General features: G+C 35.3%; 1 protein-coding gene across 2 annotated transcripts; it reads left to right on the top strand.

The window, feature by feature from the left end:
- The first annotated feature begins 358 nt into the window (after positions 1-358).
- On the top strand, positions 359-20,388 carry LOC127092542 (amino acid permease 1). Of its 2 annotated transcripts, XM_051031441.1 has the most exons (8): positions 430-503; positions 18,219-18,317; positions 18,388-18,452; positions 18,579-18,672; positions 18,807-19,024; positions 19,227-19,366; positions 19,574-19,795; positions 19,913-20,388. In XM_051031441.1, exons 2-8 carry the CDS (start codon positions 18,286-18,288, stop codon positions 20,333-20,335), a joined length of 1,194 nt encoding a protein of 397 aa, XP_050887398.1. In that variant the 5' UTR covers positions 430-503; positions 18,219-18,285; the 3' UTR covers positions 20,336-20,388. The 2 variants fall into 2 exon arrangements, with proteins under 2 accessions (XP_050887397.1, XP_050887398.1); XM_051031440.1 differs by having other exon boundaries at positions 359-503; positions 18,219-18,452.
- The last annotated feature ends 479 nt before the right edge of the window (positions 20,389-20,867 follow it).

Raw genomic sequence — 20,867 nt, 5'->3', positions numbered from 1 at the left:
TTAATTTAGCCAATGAGAAAAAATAATCTGATTAATTGCCAAAAAAAACCTTACAATTAAGGAAGCATAAAGGAAAAACAAATCCATTCAAATGAATTTCAGAACAATTTTGAATTAATACTAGTAACTTTTTTCCATCTTTGTAAAACTGCTATAAAGAATTTGTTGAAGTCAACACTGAAACAAAGAACTAAATAAGAAATAATTTTAATAAGATAATAAAGAATGCATTAATTGGCAGAGTAGATAACTATTGAAACATTGACTGGTGGAGCCTTTTCTTTGGCAAATAATTTAATATAATATTTTAATTAATATATTATATTTAAACATTATTCTATTTATAATATAAAAAAATTATAGGATTGGCCTTATATATACTCGAGTGTCTATCATTTTGACACATAAACTATTACTACTCATAATTATTAGCAGAAGCAATAGCATCACGAAATCTGTAATGGATCTTGAAGTAGACGACGATGGCAGACTCAAGAGAACTGGTACTCTTTCTTTATGCAGTTAATTTCTACAGTATTTCTCTTTCTCATGAATCTTGCAAACCTTTGTTGATTTTTATTAATTTTGTCGCTACTGTGTGAATTAAGGTTCTGTATTTTCTTCAATTTTCAAAACAGTGCTTTTTATCATAGTATTAATAGTTAAGCTTCTTTTTCAAAGATCAAAAATATAGAAGTAGAACATTCACAGTGTTTGGGGGAGTTATATTTACTGAAAAAAGAGAAATCAAGTGAAAAGTGCAACAGAGAGATCCATATAAAATAGATCTCGACACTGTTTTAAGGAGTTATATATAAAATTACGCAAAAAATTTAGAATACGATATTCTTTTGGATCCTGTTTCAGACTTCCACACCTTTAACAGTTATAGATTCAAAGTTATTTTTTTGGATCCTTATTAGTAGTATAATAAAAGTTTTACTTTTTTTGGTATTAGAATGACAAATTCAGAATTACTTTTTCAAGTCCTTATTATAATAAGAATTGTTAAGATATGCAGGAAGCATGATTAAAGAAAAAGGGAAGCATGATTAAAGGAAAAGAAGAAAATTTATTAATAAAAAATTGAGAAATACAATAGAGATAGAGATGGGTTCTTATATAGGCCAAAATAGTTGACCGAGTTATAAAAAACTCTAACAAACTATGTAAAAGATCACTAACAGAAAAAAGTAAAAAGAAAATTACAAAATAATTAGAAACCTAAAAATATATATTAGAATAATAATTTAATTTGCAATCCCAAACTGAAATAGATGTTGATCATTCCAAATTTGTTAATAAGAGAAGTGAAAGGACCAATATGAAAAGGTTTGGTGAAGATGTCAGCAATTTGATTTTCTGAATTGATGGGCATGAGATGTATTGGTTCGATTAAGTTTATAACTACAAGCAAAGACTAAGCAACCAAAGGTTTTTATGTCAAAGTAATCAGAGTCTTTATCACACAAAAAAGTAAAAGGACATCTATTGTGTAAAATGCGAGTAGACAGACGATTTATAAGGAAATTAACATAAGATAATGCATATGACCAAAAATGTTTAGGGAATTTATATTAAAATAGAAGCGCGCGCATAATCGCTAATAAGTGTTGATGTTTCCTCTCAACTAGACCATTTTGCTATGGAGCATCAATGCAAAAGGTGAAGGAAAATAGCGATCCAAAACGCAACGGAAATTAAAAATTTCTCCTTTAGTGATCCTTACGAATAGGCATAATTAATGATAGAATCGTTACCTCTTGTGGCGATTGAAACCTTTGATGCATATCTAAGGAGTGATCACGAACGTTGAATGGTGACAACGCCTCTACTCAGTCCACACGAACGGATTCCTTCAGTCTCAGTGCTAGCTGCTACGAATGAAGGCTGAGAGAGAGAGAGAGAGAAACGAAATTTCATCCAGTCAAATACTTCTGCACAAGGATTCTATTTATAGAACCACTTGGGTGGGCTGCAAGCTAAAAAACCCATTTAAGTGTATGTGGCTCATATCTTATGATATACCAAAATCACTTAAACACGTGGTACCTTACCATATTTCGTATTCTACTTAAGTGTATCATACCTTACGATGTTCTACGATTCACTTAAGTGCACCGTACCTTACGATGTTCCTTATTTACTCTATCTCTCATCAATTCGTCATTTTGTGTGTGACCCTATAGGTTTTCGCGATATTGGCAATTATATTAAATCACGTATTTAACATAATAAACAGTGAGCGGTATCTAGAAACACATCATTGTTACCCAAGACACGAAAATGTCATGCGATCTGACAAATCCTTTTGTGATAATATTTATGTGTATAATTACCCTTTTGCCCTTATGTCTATATTGAACACAAGGCATAGACCGTGTCATCCTTGTCCAGTTCAATATTGGGCCCTTAGACATTCATCCTGTTACGCATAATGGGAAAATTTCATCTAGGTCACTCATGTCCCTCAACATGCTTCGTGGAGTACCCGTCAACTGTCTTTATGGTCATCCAGTTACGGACAACGTTTGATCAGCAATAAAGCACTCGACTCTACATCTAGGGTCCATAGTGGTTTCAGGTCGAAGGGTGGTATACACCACTATCACCATGAGAATAACTTATGACACTTTGCATAACATTCTATATAGTATTCTCATAACGGGTCAATCCAGTATAAATATTACTCCTAATATTCATACCTATGTTTAAGACTTGATAACTCCTTATCCATGATCCATGAGATATGATCATCAGTCTATATACATAATAATCTTAATGCTTTAATGTTATCCCACTTCACAACAAAGCTCGACTACAAATACTTTAAGAATATTGTCCTTATGTTTAATGGGATCTCATGATTAAGTCACATTTGATACATTAAACGGAATATCTATTCTAGGGACTTTATTAAACAAACATAATAAAGAAAAAAGCCTTTTATTATTAATAAATAACTCGATACAAGTACCAAAAGTATTGGCCTCTATGGCTTATACCAACAATCCCCCACTAGTACTAGAGTCAATCAAGCATACTCCTAATGCCCATAGATCTAGTATGCTTATCATGCTTCTGCTGCGTAAGAGGCTTTGTCAGTGGGTCATCAATATTGTCAAGTGTAGGTACTCTGAATATTTTCACATCTTCTCTATCTATTATCTCTCGAATGAGGTGATAACGCCTAAGTATGTGTTTGGATCGTTGGTGAGATCTAGGCTCTTTAGCTTGTGCGATAGCACCATTGTTATCACAATAGAGATCAATGGGATCCACAATGCTAGGAACTATGCCAAGTTAACTAATGATTTTTTTATCCAAACAGCTTCCTTTGTTTCACTTGAGGCAACAATATACCCGACCTCGATTTTAGAATCAACAATTGTATCTTGCTTTGAACATTTTCAGCTCACAACGCCACCATTTAAGCAGAACACATAACCAAATTGCGATCTAAAGTCATCCTTATCTGTCTGGAAGCTAGCATTGGTGTATCCAATTACATCAAGCTCTTCCTGACCTCCATATATCAAGAATGAGTCCTTAGTCCTTCTCAAATACTTAAGGATATTCTTGACAGCTACTCAATGAGCATCACCGGGATCAGATTGGTACCTATTCATTGCACTTAAAGCATACGAGACATCTGGTCGAGTACATAACATGGCATACATGATAGATCTTATTGCAGATGCATATGGAATCTTATTCATGCGATCCCTTTCTTCCTTAGTTGAAGGGGATTGTATTTTTTAAAGACACATGCCATGTTGCATATGTATAAATCCTTTCTTGGAATCATGCATATTAAAGCGTCTTGGCACTTTGTCTATGTATGTACTATGACTTAGGCCAAGCAGTTTTTATGATCTATCTCTATAGATCCTAATTCCTAATATATAGGTTGCTCCACCTAGGTCCTTCATAGAAAAGAATTTCCCCAACCAAGACTTTACTTGTTGCAAGGTAGGGACATCGTTTCCAATGAGTAATATGTCATCTACATATAATACCAGGAAGACGATCATGCTCCCACTAACCTTCTTGTAGACATAAGGCTCATCTTCATTCTTGATGAATCCATATTGTTTTACTATTTCATTAAAACGAAGATTCCAGCTTCTGGAAGCTTGCTTCAATCCATATATTGATCTTTATAACTTACATATCTTTTGGCCTTCTTCTGGTATGTCAAATCCTTTAGGCTATGTCATGCACACATCCTCAAGAAGATTCCCATTAAGAAAAGTAGTTTTGACATCCATCTGCCATATTTCATAATCATGATATGCAACGATATCAATTAAAATCTGATCATATTTAAGCATTGCAACTGGTGAAAAGGTTTCATCATAGTCAACCCCGTGAATTTGTTTATATCCTTTTGCAATCGGTCTTTCCTTATAGGTATGTACCTTACCATCCATGTCAGTCTTCTTTTTGAAGACCCACTTGCATCCTATAGGGTTAACTCCTACAGGGGGCTCTACCAAGATCCAAACCTGGTTTTATGGAATCCATTTCAGATTTCATGGCTTCTAGCCACTTCTCAGACTCAGGATCAGTTATGGCCTCTTGGTAGGTCATAGGCTCATCTTGATGCATGAGTAATACATCACCTTGATCAGTTATGAGATATCCATATCTCTTAGGTAGGTGACGTATCCTGCTTGACCTACGATGGTCTTGTTCTACTTGAGTAGGTTAGTCTTCCACAACCACTTGTGTTTCCTGCTTTAATTCCTCCATAGGTGTATCAATGCTTTGTGATTCTTGAATTTCTTCAAGCTCTAATTTCCTCCCACTTATTCCTTTGGAAATAAAATCCTTTTCTAGGAAAACTCCAATTCGAGCGACAAACATTTTGCCCTCAGAAGGATTGTAGAAGTAATACCCTCTTGTTTCTTTAGGATATCCCACAAATAAGCATTTGTCAGATTTGGGCTCAAGCTTAGTTGAAATTTGTCGTTTCACATAAACTTCGCAACCCCAAATCTTCATGTAAGACATATGTGGTTTCTTACCACTCCATATATCATATGGTGTCTTCTCAACCTTTTTGGATGGAACACGGTTAAATGTGTAAGCTACTGTCAATAGTGCATGTCCCTAAAAGGAGTTTGGAAGATCGGCGTGACTCATCATGGATAGGATCATGTCTAACAAGGTTCGATTTCTTCTCTCAGATACACCATTCCATTGGGGTGTTCAAGGAGGAGTAAGTTGGGATAGAATCTCACACTCTTTCAGATGGTCATCAAACTCTAGGCTTAAATATTCACCACCTCGATCTGATATAAGAGTTTTAATATTCTTACCTAGTTGGTTTTGTACTTCATTCTTGAATTCCTTGAACTTTTCAAAGGACTCTGATTTGGGTTTCATTAAATACACATAACCATATCTACTAAAATCATCAGTAAATGTGATGAAGTACTGAAAACCTCCTCTGGCAGGTATGGTCGGTGGTCCATATACACCAGTATGTATGAGGGCCAAAAGATCATTAGCTATTTCACCTTTTCCTGTGAATGGAGACTTTGTCATCTTTCCAATTAAATAATACATGCATGTCTCATATGATTCATAATCAAAAGAGTCTAAGAGTCCACCTTTATGGAGTTTGGAAATGCGTTTCTCATTTATGTGGCCTAATCGTCAATGCCAAAGGTAAGTTGGATTTAACTCATTAGGTTTCATCCTTTTAGTACTAATGTTATAAATAGGCATTTCAAGATTAATGACATATAGTCCATTGGTCATTTGTGTAGTAGCATATAATATATCATTCAAATAAATGGAACAACAATTGTTCTTTATTATAAATGAAAAACCAAACTTGTCCAAACAAGAAACGGAAATAATATTCCTGCTAATTGCAGGTATATAATAACAATTCTCGAAATGAATTATTAAACCACTAGGTAAAGTCAATGCATACGTCCCTACAGCCAAAGCAACAACCTTTTCTCCATTGCCAACTCGTAAGTCAACTTCACCTTTTCCCAAATCTCTACTCCTTTTTAGCCCATGCACATTGGTACAAATGTGAAAACCGCATCCAGTATCTAATACCCATGATGCATAAGTAGATAAATTAATTTCAATAACAAAAATACCTGAAGTTGAAGTCTTTACTCCATTCTTCTTATCTTCTAGGTACTTTGGACAATTCTCTTCCAGTGTCCGGTCTTACCGCAATGGAAGCAGGTGCATTCCTTTGTTATGCCTCCACTAGGCTTCAAAGCAGGAGCAGTGGGTTTGGGTTTGGCAACTTCCTTGCCTTTCCCTTTACCATCCTGCTTGGTGGGTCTTTTGTTCTGTCTCTTTCCATTTCTAATCATTAAAATGGACTTCCCTTTTGACTTCAAATTCTGCTCAGCAGTTCTTAACATGCCTAGCAGTTCAGGGAGACTTTTGTCCATATCATTCATGTTGAAACTAAGGACAAATTGAAGCTATCTGGCAACGATTGCAAGATAAAATCAGTCGCAAGTTCCTTTCCGAGGGGAAAACCCAACCTCTCAAGGTTCTCCATATACCCAATCATCTTGAGCACACGGGGACCTACAGGGGCTCCCTTAGCTAACTTGCTTTGAAAAAAGGCGTTTGAAACTTCAAACCTTTCATGCCTTGCCTGCTCTTGATATAGCATCTTCAGATGTTCGATCATATCGAACGCTGCCATGTTCTCATGTTGCTTTTGCAACTCTGAGTTCATGGTAGCTAGCATAAGGCAAACAATTTCATTGGAATCACTAACATGCTTCTTATAAGCATCTCTTTCTACCTTAGGTGCAAAACTAGGAGATTCCTCTTCAGGAACAGGTTTCTCCAAGACATACAGCTTTCTATCATGCTTGAGGATAATCCTCAAATTTCGGTGACAATCCAGAAAATTTATCCCAAACAATTTTTCCTTATCAAGGATTGATCGCAAAATGTTGTTAGAGGTGTTTGTTGTCGTGGTAATCTACATGAAAATATGAAAATATAAGTATCACTCAAATAACATATTTAATTAGGCCTTTAATTAAATATGCACCCAGTATTTTACTCAAAACAAATGACCCTCGTCATTTGATTCGGAAAATCACGTTGGAAGATTTTCTAGTGGGTCGAGATCCACATTTCACTTTGTTTTAAGTCCGCGTAGGCGGATTACACAAAACTAGGTTATTTAGGTAAGAACTCCTTCCAATTATATCTAATACAACTCTAGAATATTTTAGTTAGGTGAATAACTCCTTATTCCAATCCATCACATGGATCATTTCCAACTCTTGCTTCTAAACGTATATAATCTTATTTTAATTTGTTTAGTTAAGTTTGACTCATTGTTTTAGCAATTGGATATTATAATTATCCCATCGCACCTTACTAATATAGAACATGCACCTATACTAGTCTTGATGAGTGCTAAAACTTGGAAAGCATAAACTTAATATTTAATTTGAAGGAATTTGCAATTATTCTGATCTCACCGGCTTATTTATCATATAAATCGTCTCTCACATGCATCAACATACATACAAAATGAAACAGTTATGACCCATAACGCAATTGTTCTCCCAAGCCAATGAGAGAACCTTGTTGGTGCAAAGGTAGAATAAATGATGAACGGAAATATTCTATTAAGAGAATGACGGCTGCAAAACATGATAAAAGTTACAATGATTGCCACCCTATTTATAAGCTAAAACTAGGGTTACTAGAATAGGATAAAATACTAAAATACCCTCTAACAAACTTAGGGGCTAAGAAAATAGTACAACTAATAAATATGAATTACTTCTAATACCATCCCTTAATTCATATTCCATCAAAACTTGTAACACCAATTCCATCCCTTAATTTGAGAAATTGATCAGTCTTGATAGCTTTCGTCAGAACATCTGCCAACTATTTCTGAGTGCTGCAGTGTACAACTTCTAACACTCCCCTCTGAACTTGATGTCTCAGAAAATGATACTTGGTCTCAATGTGCTTGCTTCTCCCATGCAACACTGGGTTTCTGGCAAGATTGATTGCAGACTTGTTGTCAATCATCAGCTTCAGAGGTTTGTTTACTTTAATCTTCAGATCATGCAATAGATTCATAATCCACACAGCTTGGCATGCAGTAACAGCACCTGCAATGTATTCAGCTTCACAAGTTGACAACGCCACAACAGGTTGCTTCTTGGAACACCAAGAAATGGGACCTCCCAGAAATTTGAATAAGTACCCAGACGTACTTCTTCTGTCAACTCTGTCTCCACACCAATCAGAATCTGAATAACTTAGAAGTTCTGACTCATCCTTTCTTCCAGAAGGAAATAATACTCCATACTTCAGAGTTCCCTTGATATACCTCAGAATCCTGACAGCATCTTGGTAATGGGACCACTTAGGTTTACTCATGAACCTACTAACCATCCCAACTGAATAGCAAATATCAGGTCTGGTATTGCACAAATACCTCAGAGAACCAACCAACTGTTCGAAGGTTGTAGCGTCCACATCCTTTCCATCAGAGTCAGAATCCAGTTTCTGATTTGTATCAGAAGGTGTGACAACAATCTTACAATTCTTCAGATTAAATCTCTTCAGAATTTCTAATTCATACTTAAGCTGATGCAAAATAATACCTTTCTCAGAGTATCTGAATTCCATCCCTAGAAAGTATGTCATTTTGCCTAGATCAGTCATTTCGAATTCATTCATCAGAACTTTCTTGAACTTGGCTATCTCCTGTTCAGAACTTCCACTCAGCAGTATATCATCAACATATAAACATACCAGAGTCATATTTCCTTCAGAAGTATGCTGAACATAGACACCGTACTCCATCTCACATTTCTGAAAGCCTTGCTTCTTGAAAAATGAACCAATCTTCTGATTCCAAGCTCTGGGCGCTTGTTTCAATCCATATAGAGCTTTGTATAATATGTACACCATCCCTTCCTGATTCTTTTTCACAAATCCAGGAGGTTATGACATGTAAACTTCTTCTTCTAATGGACCGTTCAGAAATGCAGATTTTACATCTAAATGCATCAGAGGCCAATTCCTGTTAGCAGCTATTGCAATCACCATTCTGATTGTTTCATGTCTTGCTACAGGTGCAAACACTTCAGAGTAATCCAGCCCAGGTTTCTGTAGAAATCCTCTGGCTACCAACCTTGCTTTATGTTTGCCAATTGAACCATCTGGCTTTAACTTCTGCTTGAAAACCCATCTGACGCTGATGGCTTTTTTGTCTTTTGGAAGTTCTGTTAGCTTCCAAGTCTTGTTTCTCTCTATAGCATCAAGTTCTTCTTTCATGGCCTTCAGCCAGAGCTTCTGCTTAAGAGCCTCTTCTATACTTATGGGTTCAGAGTCTACTAACATGGAACACTGAATAACTTCTCCTTCAGAGTCTACTTCAGTGTCTTGCAGCATGTCAAATTCTGCATATCTTCTGGGGATGTTTCTGATTCTTTGTGGTCTCTGAACTTGTTCAGAGTCTTGAGCTTCAGAGTTTCTAGCTTCAGATGGTTGACTTCCTCCAGAGCTTTGACCATCTTCAGGGGCTGGCATATTTCCAGAGTCTGAATTGCCACCAGAATCTGGATTACCATTAGAGTCTGGGTCATCAGAGTCTGGATCATCAGAGTCACCTTCATCTTCTGAGTCTTCTCCAGAGTCAGAATCACTATCAGAATCAGAATCAACGTCATAGTTTACTCCAACTTCAGAAATTCTTAACTCTGACCTTTCTTCAGAAGTTCTAACATCAGAATCAGATTGAGACTTATCCCAATTCCAAAATTCTGATTCCTTCACAATCACATCTCTGCTAAATTCAATTTTGTTGGTTTCTGGACAATAGAGCTTGTATGCACCTGTACTGTGGTACCCTATCAGAATCATCACTTTGCTTCTATCATGCAGCTTCTGTCTTCTGACTTCTTGAACATGTTTATAGCAAACAGAACCAAACACCTTCAGATGACTAACACTTTGCTTATCTCCAGTCCACTTCTGTATTGGAACTATTTCCTTCAACTTCTTCGTAGGACATCGGTTGAGTACATACGTTGCAGTGGCAACAGCTTCTCCCCAGAGCTTCTGAGGAAGTTTCTTCTCCTTTAGCATGCTTCTCACCATATCAAGCAAAGTGCGGTTTCTTCTTTCAGCAAGACCATTGTGTTGAGGGGTATAAGGAGCAGTAACCTCATGCTCAATTCCGTTCTCCTCACAGAACTTCTGGAACTCTTTGGAGTTATACTCACCTCCACCGTCAGTTCTAAGAATCTTCAACTTCTGACCACTCTGATTCTCAGCCTTCATTCTGAACTTCTTGAATTCATCAAACACCTCGTGTTTAAACTTAATAAGGGATACCCATGTCATTCTTGTGAATTCATCAACAAATAACACAAAGTATTTATTCCCTCCAATCGATGCTACTGGAAATGGACCACACACATCAGAATGTACAACTCCCAAGGCATGTTTTGCTCTTGGAGCAGTTTCTGACGCAAATGGCAATCGTGGTTGTTTTCCTTCCATGCAAACTTTGCATGACTTTTCAGGCTTCTTAATTGCAGGAATTCCATGTACCAACTTCTTTGAATTCAGATGTTTTAAGCTTCTGAAATTCAAATGACCAAATCTTCTGTGCCACAACTCACTCTCCTTCTTAGCACTTGTTGCACTAAGACATTCTGAGTCTGTAGTTCTGACATTCACCTTGAATGTTCTATTCCTTCCCTGTTCTGACTCCATAATCAACTTCTGATTGCAGTCATACAGCTTCAGAAGATTGTCCTTCATGGTAACTGAAAAACCTTTCTCAATTAATTGTCCCACACTCATCAGATTGCTTCTGATGTCAGGTACATACCACACGTTCTGAATCAATGTTGTTTTCCCATTGTTCAGAATCACTCTGACATTTCCCATACCTTCTGCATTAAGATATTTGTCATCAGCACATCTGATCTTTATCCTCTTTTCAGAGTCAAAGTCAACCAGCCATTTCTTGTTTCTAGTAAGATGATTTGAACAGCCAGTGTCCATATACCACCAGTCTATCAGATCCATATCATCAGATTCAGAGGTCATCAATAGCACAGATTCGTCATCAGAACTTCTGGCTATATTTGTTTCTTCTAATTTTCTCTCCTTGTTTGACCAACAGTCTCTAGCAAAGTGACCAAACTTCTTACAACAGTAACATTGGATCTTCTTCTTGTCATACTTCTCTTTTCCCTTCTGAGCATTCTTTTGTCTATCAGAGGTTGAGCCTTCTGACTTTTGACCACCATCAGATCTTCTCCTGGCTTCTGACTGCTTCTGATACCTCCTATCAGAAGTTGCTTTCAGAGCCTGCTGCTCTACTTCCCTTTCAGAAGTTCTCTCAGTCAAACGCAACTCTTGCGCTTCTAGACTGCTCTGCAGCTCTTCAATTCTCATGGTGCTCAGGTCTTTGGAATGTTCTATTGCTACCACAATGTAATCAAATTGAAAAGTAAGGGATCTCAATACCTTCTCCATGATTGTTTCTTCAGAAAGAGTTTCTCCACACGCTTTCATCTCATTAGTGATCAGAATCACTCTGGAGATGTATTCAGAAACTTTCTCATTATTCTTCATGTTGAGATTCTCATATTGCTTTCTCAAGGACTGAAGTTTCACCTTCTTCACTGATGCGTCATCACCATAACATCTAACCAGTGTGTCCCACGCAGCCTTTGTTGTCGTTGAATCTGCAATCTTCTCAAACACATTTACATCAACACATTGATGAATGAAGAACAATGCTTTATGATCCTTCTTCCTTACTTCCTTCTCCGCGTTTTTCTGTTCATCCGTCGCATCTGCTGCTACCGGAACATAACCATCAGTGACAAGATCTAGAATATCTTGAGCACCGAACAGTACACGCATTTGGATCATCCAACGATTTCAGTTTTTACCGTCAAATACTGGAAGTTTGGTGTTCATGTTGCCGTTTCCGTTCATCTTTCTACCTTGCACAGTACACTCAGATTTCTCACAGTGTTTCGCAACCCACAGAATTAAAATTCTGATCAGATTTTGTTCAAGATTCAACACAAATCTAAGAATCAAAATCAAACACACAAGACCTCACGTTCACTCGTGTTTCCCGTGTTTCCCAATGAATCCGAACCGGAGCTCTAGATACCAATTGTTGGTGCAAAGGTAGAATAAATGATGAACAGAAATATTCTATTAAGAGAATGACGGCTGCAAAACATGATAAAAGTTACAATGATTGCCACCCTATTTATAAGCTAAAACTAGGGTTACTAGAATAGGATAAAATACTAAAATACCCTCTAACAAACTTAGGGGCTAAGAAAATAGTACAACTAATAAATATGAATTACTTCTAATAAACCTAAGCTAACCTAATAACGATCTAAGCTTCTCCAAGCAAAATCTTCAAGGTTGTCCTCCTTTGATATTGTATTCTTCTCTTTCTTCATAACATTACATTACATAAAAGAAACTCATTTTACATACGAGGGAGTGAGATGAGAAAAGAAGTTACATTAAGAGATTAAAAGAGAGGCACGACACACAAGTCGTATTTTAAAATCCCAAAAACTAAATAAAAGAAAACTAAGGCCATAACCGATCACCACAAGACAATAATAATAAACACATTATTATTATTAATTTAAATTCTTCTAATTAAATAAACTAAATTAAATTTCACCCTAATGCAAAATTTTAATGAACAATTCATTTGAAATCGGCGTCAGTTTTCGCATCAACACTTGATACTTTAAAGCACAACTCTTGCGCAGTCACAACCCTAATCGCATAACTCTTTGACAGCACAACCCTTGTACCGTCATGAACCCTAATGCAATAATTTCATACCTTCAAACACACATCGATTGTTAATTCAGTATGATTGATCAACACGTCATTGCTTCACCACGCTAATGTCGGATTCGGAAGCAAATGACCATTGATCGCTCAAAGGAAAACAATCATTAAGTGTTTGAATGAACGAAACAGAAATAGTATATCATATATACCATATTTTGTATCAAAATTACTTATATCATATATATAACTTGATCGATCTCAATTGTGTAACCTATGGACGATCGAAGTATCGCTGCTTCACCATACTAACGTCGGATTCCGAAGCATAGTCAACATCGATCATCCAAATCGTACTCGTTTATTATTTAATTCATTATGTCTTTTAATCGTATTAATATAGAAAATACAGAAAACAAACAACTATCAGATGCATGGTTTCGTAAGTGGCTCTGATACCACTGAAGGAGAATAACGATCCAAACGCAATGGAAATTAAAAATTTCTCCTTTAGTGATCCTTACGAATCGGCATGATCAGTGATATAATTGTTATCTCTTGTGACGATTGAAACCTTTGATGCAGATCTAAGGAGTGATCACGAACGTTGAATGGTGACAACGCCTCTACTCAGTCCACACGAACGGATTCCTTCAGTCTCAGTGCTAGCTGCTACGAATGAAGACTTTGAGTGAGAGAGAGAGAGAGAGATACGAAATTTTATCCAGTCAAATGTTTCTGCACAAGGGTTCTATTTATAGAACCATTTGTGTGGGCTGCAAGCTAAAAAGCCCACTTAAGTGTATGTGGCCCATATCTTATGATATACCAAAATCACTTAAGCGCGTGGTACCTTACCATATTTCGTATTCTACTTAAGTGCATCGTACCTTACGATGTTCTACAATTCACTTAAGTGCATCGTACCTTACGATGTTCTACAATTCACTTAAGTGCACCGTACCTTACGGTGTTCCTTATTTACTCTATCTCTCATCAATATGTCCTTTTGTGTGTGACCCTGTAGGTTTTTGCGATATTGGCAATTATATTAAATCACGTATTTAACATAATAAACAATGAGCGATATCTAGCAACACATCACTGTTACCCAAGACACGAAAGTGTCATGTCATCTGACATATCCTTTTGTGATAATACTTATGTGTACAATTACCCTTTTACCCTTATGTCTATATTGAACACAAGGCATAGACCGTGTCATCCTTATCCAGTTTAATATTGGGCTCTTAGACATTCGTCCTGTTACGCAGAATGGGAAAATTCCATCTAGGTCACTCATGTCCCTTAGCATGCTTCGTGGAGTACCCATCAACTGTCTTTATGATCATCCAGTTACAGACAATGTTTGATCAGCAATAAAGCACTCAACTCTACATCTAGGGTCCATAATGGTTTCAGGTCGAAGGGTGGTATACACCACTATCACCATGAGAATAACTTATGACACTTTGCATAACATTCTATATAGTATTCTCATAGCGGATCAATCCAGTATAAATATTACTCCTAATATTCATACTTATGTTTAAGACTTGATAACTCCTTATCCATGATCCATGAGATGTGATCATCAGTCTATATACATAATAGTCTTAATGCTTTAATGTTATCCCACTTCACAACAAAGCTCGACTACGGATACTTTAAGAATATTGTCCTTATGTTTAATGGGATCTCATGATTAAGTCACACTTGATACATTAAACGGACTAGCTATTCTAGGGACTTTATTAAACAAACATAATAAAGAAAAAAAGCCTTTTATTATTAATAAATAATTCGATACAAGTACCAAAAGTATTGGCCTCTAGGGCTTACACCAGCAAGAGGTCTGATGATGGCTCCCATGAGTTAAGTAGAAATCTTTCTTGAAAAAACTCAGGCCCATTATCATACATAATGGTCTTAATTGTGGTGTTAAATTGAGTTTTAAAATTCATGACAAAAGATTGAATTAAGTTAGAAGTTTTAGATTTCATTTTCATTAAGAAAATCCAACCGAAACAGTTATGATCATCAATAACAGTTAAAAAATATCTATGGCCTAACAAAAAGGCTTAGAAAAAGGACCCCATAAGTCCATGTGGGCAAGGTCAAATTGGTGTGAAGAAGTAAGAGCCTACAAACAAGTAGAGCTTAGAGAGGGATGGATAAACATGCTTGGACAATATGTTTGGCATAAAAACAAGTGTTAAAATGAGAAACAATTTTAGAATAATTGGATAAAGGAAATATTTTATTGATATGTGTAAGAGCCTCGTGAGAGGGATGGTCTAACATATTATGGCATAAGGTACCAGACATAACAGTATAATTGTCAACAAAGACAATATTTAAAGAAAAATCATGATTAAGGCTAGGAGGAGTGGTGAAAATGTGTAAGTCACATTGGAGCTTAGCTGCACCAATCCTCTTCAGGGTATGGGTCCTCTGTATAATGCATTCATAGGAGGTAAAATTAGAGGTAAAATTCTAGTTACAGCTCAAGGAATTGGTTAATTTAAGGACACAAATTAAATTAGTTTGTAATTTAGGAATGTACAAGACATTTATCAGATAAAAATCATCATTAAAATAAATAGTGTCAGGCATGTTGGCTGTGATGGTGGCTCCATTAGAGAGCCTAACATGAATGGGTTTTATATGAATGAGATGAGTGAAAAGAAACTTGGAGTGACAGACGTGGTATGTAGCTCTAGTATCCATAATCTAGAGATCATGAATGTCATTTTTAAAGGAGGGAATAGATTGAGGAATACCTGAAGTGTGATTGAATGAAAAGGTAAGATGATGAATGTTAGCAGTTGAAGTGAAGGCATGAAGAAGATCCATAAGCTCCTTTTGTTGGTCTGGTGTGAATCCGGAATAGTCCATATGCTCGGTTGTTTCACCATTAGTAGAGGAAGGTGTCACTTGATCTTTGTCATCAACATATAGATTAGCAATGTTAGTTTTCTTCAAATAAGGGGGAAGCCCGTTCTTCTTGAAACACACCTCAATGGTGTGACCATGTTTATTGTAGTAACTATAGATTTTGATGTCTTTTTCTTTATTTGAAGAGTATGGTTTGGTATTGTGCACTTAAGGGCGACCACTCATATACGGTTTGTTGGCATAGGCTATGACTTTTTTTCTTCTTCCCCTGGAATCCCTTGTTGTCTCTCTTGTTAAATCAAAAGGGAAAAACCCTTGTTGATAGAGGGTAAAGGGTTCATTAGCATAATTTATGCACAAACTGGACTATACTACTTGTTCAGGACCTTCAAAAAACAAATGATATGATCACCATCATAATAGGTTTTGACGGTGGGATGAAGTTAACATTTGCAGTGAGGTTCATAGGTGCAGGTTGGAATGGGGCGAAAGGTGTCAATTTCTTGCCACCATTTTTTGAGCATTGTGAAATACTATGTAATGTTTTGGTCACCTTGATTTAGGGCATAAATCTCTTCTTGTATGTCGAATATGCGGAATACATCACCTTGATGGTAGCGATCGTGAAACTCGTCCCATATTTGTTTTATCGAATCCATCCAAAGAATGCTTTGAGAAATTTCTGGAGAAATGGAATTTGTAATCCAGAACATCACCATTGTATTACATCTATACCAAGAGAGAGAGAGAGAGAGAGAGAGAGAGAGAGAGAGAGAGAGAGAGAGAGAGAGAGAGAGAGAGAGAGAGCGGGGTGGATTGAACGAATAAGGGCGAATTATGGTTCCATCGATGAACCCTAATTTGTTTTTCGAACGTTGAGCTACTTGCACAAATCGCTACCAACAGTGAAAGTTGGAATTATAGATAGATGGTGAAACAATAGAAAACCAAAGATTATCGTTGGGATTCATGTATAATGGGTCTTGCATATCAATTTGATAGTTGCAAGTGTTGTTGCGCTGAGGTTGACGTTGAGTGATAGCATTCTGATTGTTGTTTATATGGTCAGTACTAATGTTTTGATTTGAAGAATTTTTTGTTTCTTCGTTAGTGATAGCCATTAATGAAGAACAAATGGTTGAATCGATGAGGAGGATTAGGGCTTTGTTAAGGTGAAAAGAGCAAGAACGAAGTAAAGAATGAAGGTTTCGTTGATGTAAATGAAGGAAAAAAAGAATGATGAAGGTAGGGGTGGCGATTTTAAGGTTTTTTTTGTTGGGATTGACAAAGGAGATTGATGAATCCGTGAAGGAGTTATTTTTTGGGCTTTCTTGGATGAAATTTATTTGTTCTTGGAAGGTTCTGGGTGCGATGAGGAAGATTTGTTGGGGTTGAAGACAATTCATGAGTCGGTGAAGGAGGTGATTTTTCTTGGAAGTTTTCTGGTGGTTGTTCCTGGAAGTTTTTGTGTGTGAAAGGAGGAAAATTTTTGGAAACAAAAGGAAGAGAGAGAAAGACGTGATGAAAATGAAGGCAATGTTTTGTTTTGGGGGGATTAAAGTGATAGAGATAAAGGGGAAATTTGACCAGCGAGTAGTTATGTGACATGCGTAGAAAGAGGAAGAAGAAAAGATACTTTGAAGAAAAATTGATGATAACAATGAAGTGGTGAGGTCCAATAGAACACTTACACATAGTGAAAAAATCAGAGCAATCTATTTCTCTTGATACCATATTAAGATATGCAGGAAGACATGATTAAACAAAAAGAAGAAAATTTATTGATAAAATTTTTTGAGAAATACAAGATAAGGATGAGTCCTTATGTAGGCCCAAATAGTTGACAAAGTTGTAAAAAAAACTCTAACAAACTATCTAAAAGAGTTCTAACAGAAAAACTTAAAAAGAAAATTACAAAATAATTAGAAACCTAAAAAATACATATCTGAATAATAATTTAATTTGCAATAAGAGTTTTACTTTTTAGAATAAGAACCAAAGAAAATATTTTTAAAAATGAACCGTTATCTAATTTTCAACATATTTAGGGATCTTGATAGTAAAAGTTTTTTTTGTATACTAATTTTCAAAAAATATATAAAAGGTGCTAATTTTTTTTATACATGAATCAAACAATGTATTACAATAACTATATCTTTTTAAATTCATTAAAAAGTACTAATATATTGTGCTTACGAACATACTTATTTTGACACATTTTTTTAAATTTGAAATTCATTTGAGGCATAATAAATGTGTCATGAATATGCTTTTAATATGGTATATAGATTTTGTATAGTTTAATTTGAATCACCTTGATTTAAGTCATACATTCAAAAATTATGTTTATGATTTCCTACATGTATTGTTTTTGTTTGTAAATTCTAGTTTAACCGACAAATCCTTTCTCACACTATAAAAAGTGTATAAGAATATTAATTTTAAAACTGTATAAAATATTAATTTTTTGCTATACAATATTGCAGGTAATGTGTTGACTGCTACAACACACATAATAACAGTAGTAATTGGGGCAGGAGTATTGGCTTTGGCATGGGCTATGGCCCAATTAGGATGGATAGCTGGTATATTCAGTGTACTGCTCTTTGCATCTATCTCTCTTTTTACTTACAATCTTGTAGCCGATTGCTATAGGTTTCCAGACCCAATCAATGGAAAACGAAATTATACTTATATGCAAGCTGTCAAGGTTTATTTAGGTATACTATTTTATTATTTCCTTGTATAATAATATAATTATGGAATTAACGTTTTAAATTGTATATTGTTACATATTCTTGACCTATTTTAGTTTACTTTAGTTTTATATTTCTATTTGATAATAGGTGGAAGGATGCACGTGATTTGTGGAATAATTGTGTATGCAAAGCTAGCTGGAATCACAGTGGGCTACACAATAACTTCATCCACAAGTTTGGCGTATGTTAATACATTAAAAAAATTACTTGTGAATATATATAACTGACTATATACTTCCTCTGACCACTATTACAAGCAAAGATTCTCTTTTTAAATTTTTTTTTACTTATAAATATGAACATAACATATTTCAGAGCAATAGGGAAATCGATTTGCCTCCGTAGTAAAGGACATCAAGCTAATTGCAGGAGCTCTTATAATCCATACATGATTGGTTTTGGGACATTGCAGCTTTTCTTGTCTCAAATTCCAAACTTTCACACATTGACATGGCTCTCATCAATTGCTGCTATTACATCATTTGGTTATGTATTAATTGCAATTGGTCTTTGTTTTTCGATACTTATTTCAGGTATTTTTCATCATTTTTTATCTAAAATAGTTTATTATTGGTTTCCTTTAATAATAATGTAGTTTGTTTCTTGTTTTTCTATTTAATTTATATAGTTTTGAAATTTTGATAATCTTCAACCAACATTATGGCATATTTGATCGAAGATGATCCAAATTTATAATATGTTGTCTAATCACAAATATATTTCGGCTAAGAATAGGAAAAGGCGCATCAACCAGCATATTTGGAACAAAAGTAGGACCAGAACTATCAGCTGCAGATAAAATTTGGAGAACTTGCAGTTCATTCGGAAATATAGCACTTGCTTGCAACTATGCCACTGTTATTTATGACATAATGGTACGGTTTATTTATTTCTTATGATCACCAATTGAAGTATAAGAAAAACTCTACGAAAATCTCTATATATGACCAATTGTTAGCACCTAGGGAATTAGAACATGAGACCTATAGAGGACACTCCTAGGTCCAAGGCCTTCTCACTAGGTTAAATTTTGAGAGTTTTAGTTATTACCTTGAATTTGATTATTCTATTATTTTGTTTAGGACACGCTAAGGTCAACTCCATCAGAAAGTAAACAAATGAAAAAGGCTAACTTAACAGGGCTCTCAACAATGACAATGATATTCCTTCTATGTAGTTGCCTTGGCTATGCTGCTTTTGGTGATAAAACACCTGGAAATATTTTTGCTGGATTTTCTGAACCCTATTGGCTGGTTGCAATTGGAGATATATGTATAGTTATCCATATGGTTGGAGCATATCAGGTTGGATCATTATTATTCCAATATAATAATTGAATATATTTCTGTGCATATTGTTCTCGTATACTATATTGTTCAAGTTTTAATGTATATATGTGATAATTTAATATTATGTTATAGGTGATGGCTCAACCATTTTTCCGCGTCATCGAAATTGGTGCTAACATCATGTGGCCTGATTCAAATTTCATAAACAAGGATTATCAAATTAGCATGTGCAAGACAACAATTGCTGTGAACTTGTTTAGGCTAATTTGGAGGACTATATTTGTGATAATAGCAACAATTCTTGCCATGGCAATGCCATTTTTCAATGAAGTTCTTTCTCTCCTTGGAGCACTTGGGTTTGGACCCTTAGTTGTGTTCTTTCCTATACAAATGCACATTTCCCAAAAGAGCATACGAATACTAACATTTAAGTGGTGTGCATTCCAACTTTTGAATTGTTTGTGTTTGTTCGTCTCCCTTGTTGCTGCAGTAGCTTCAGTTCATCAGATTAGCCAAAATCTACATAAATTCAAGATTTTTGGTTATAAAAATTAGCATATTTGTAAAAGATAAATGAATGAATAAAAATTATCTTGTTTTTCCTTTGACTCCTCTTGTATTCTTCTATTTTTTATGCACTTACAATCAATGTGTGTCACATATTTCTTAACATTTTATATCGATACACCTAATCCAGTTCAAAAGACATCAATTTCATATATTTTTTAAATAATAACAAAAAATATAATAAATAAAAAGATTAAATATAAAATATCTCTCGTACATTTTGATCAAAATTTAAATATTAATTAACCTTTAAATGACATAGTTGTAAATTTGGTAATCCATCGACAAAAATATAACGTGAAATAGAAAATTTTGTGGAACATGAAGATAATATAACTCCAATGAAGAGAATCCATCTTCTAATATTAAATTATATGATTTTAAACATAAATAGATCATTGTCGCTACGCGAAAAATACAGAGTCGCCAACGAACTTTATTTATTTCAAAGGAAATGACAAATATCGATAAAAGCCCAAAAGAGAAGAAAATGGTCATCACAACCTAGAGAGGATTCGAA

Source organism: Lathyrus oleraceus, chromosome 6, assembly GCF_024323335.1.
Source record: "Lathyrus oleraceus cultivar Zhongwan6 chromosome 6, CAAS_Psat_ZW6_1.0, whole genome shotgun sequence".
NCBI lineage: Eukaryota > Viridiplantae > Streptophyta > Magnoliopsida > Fabales > Fabaceae > Lathyrus > Lathyrus oleraceus.
Note: the sequence above shows the minus strand (reverse complement) of the source record. Positions and strands in the feature narration are given on the sequence as shown.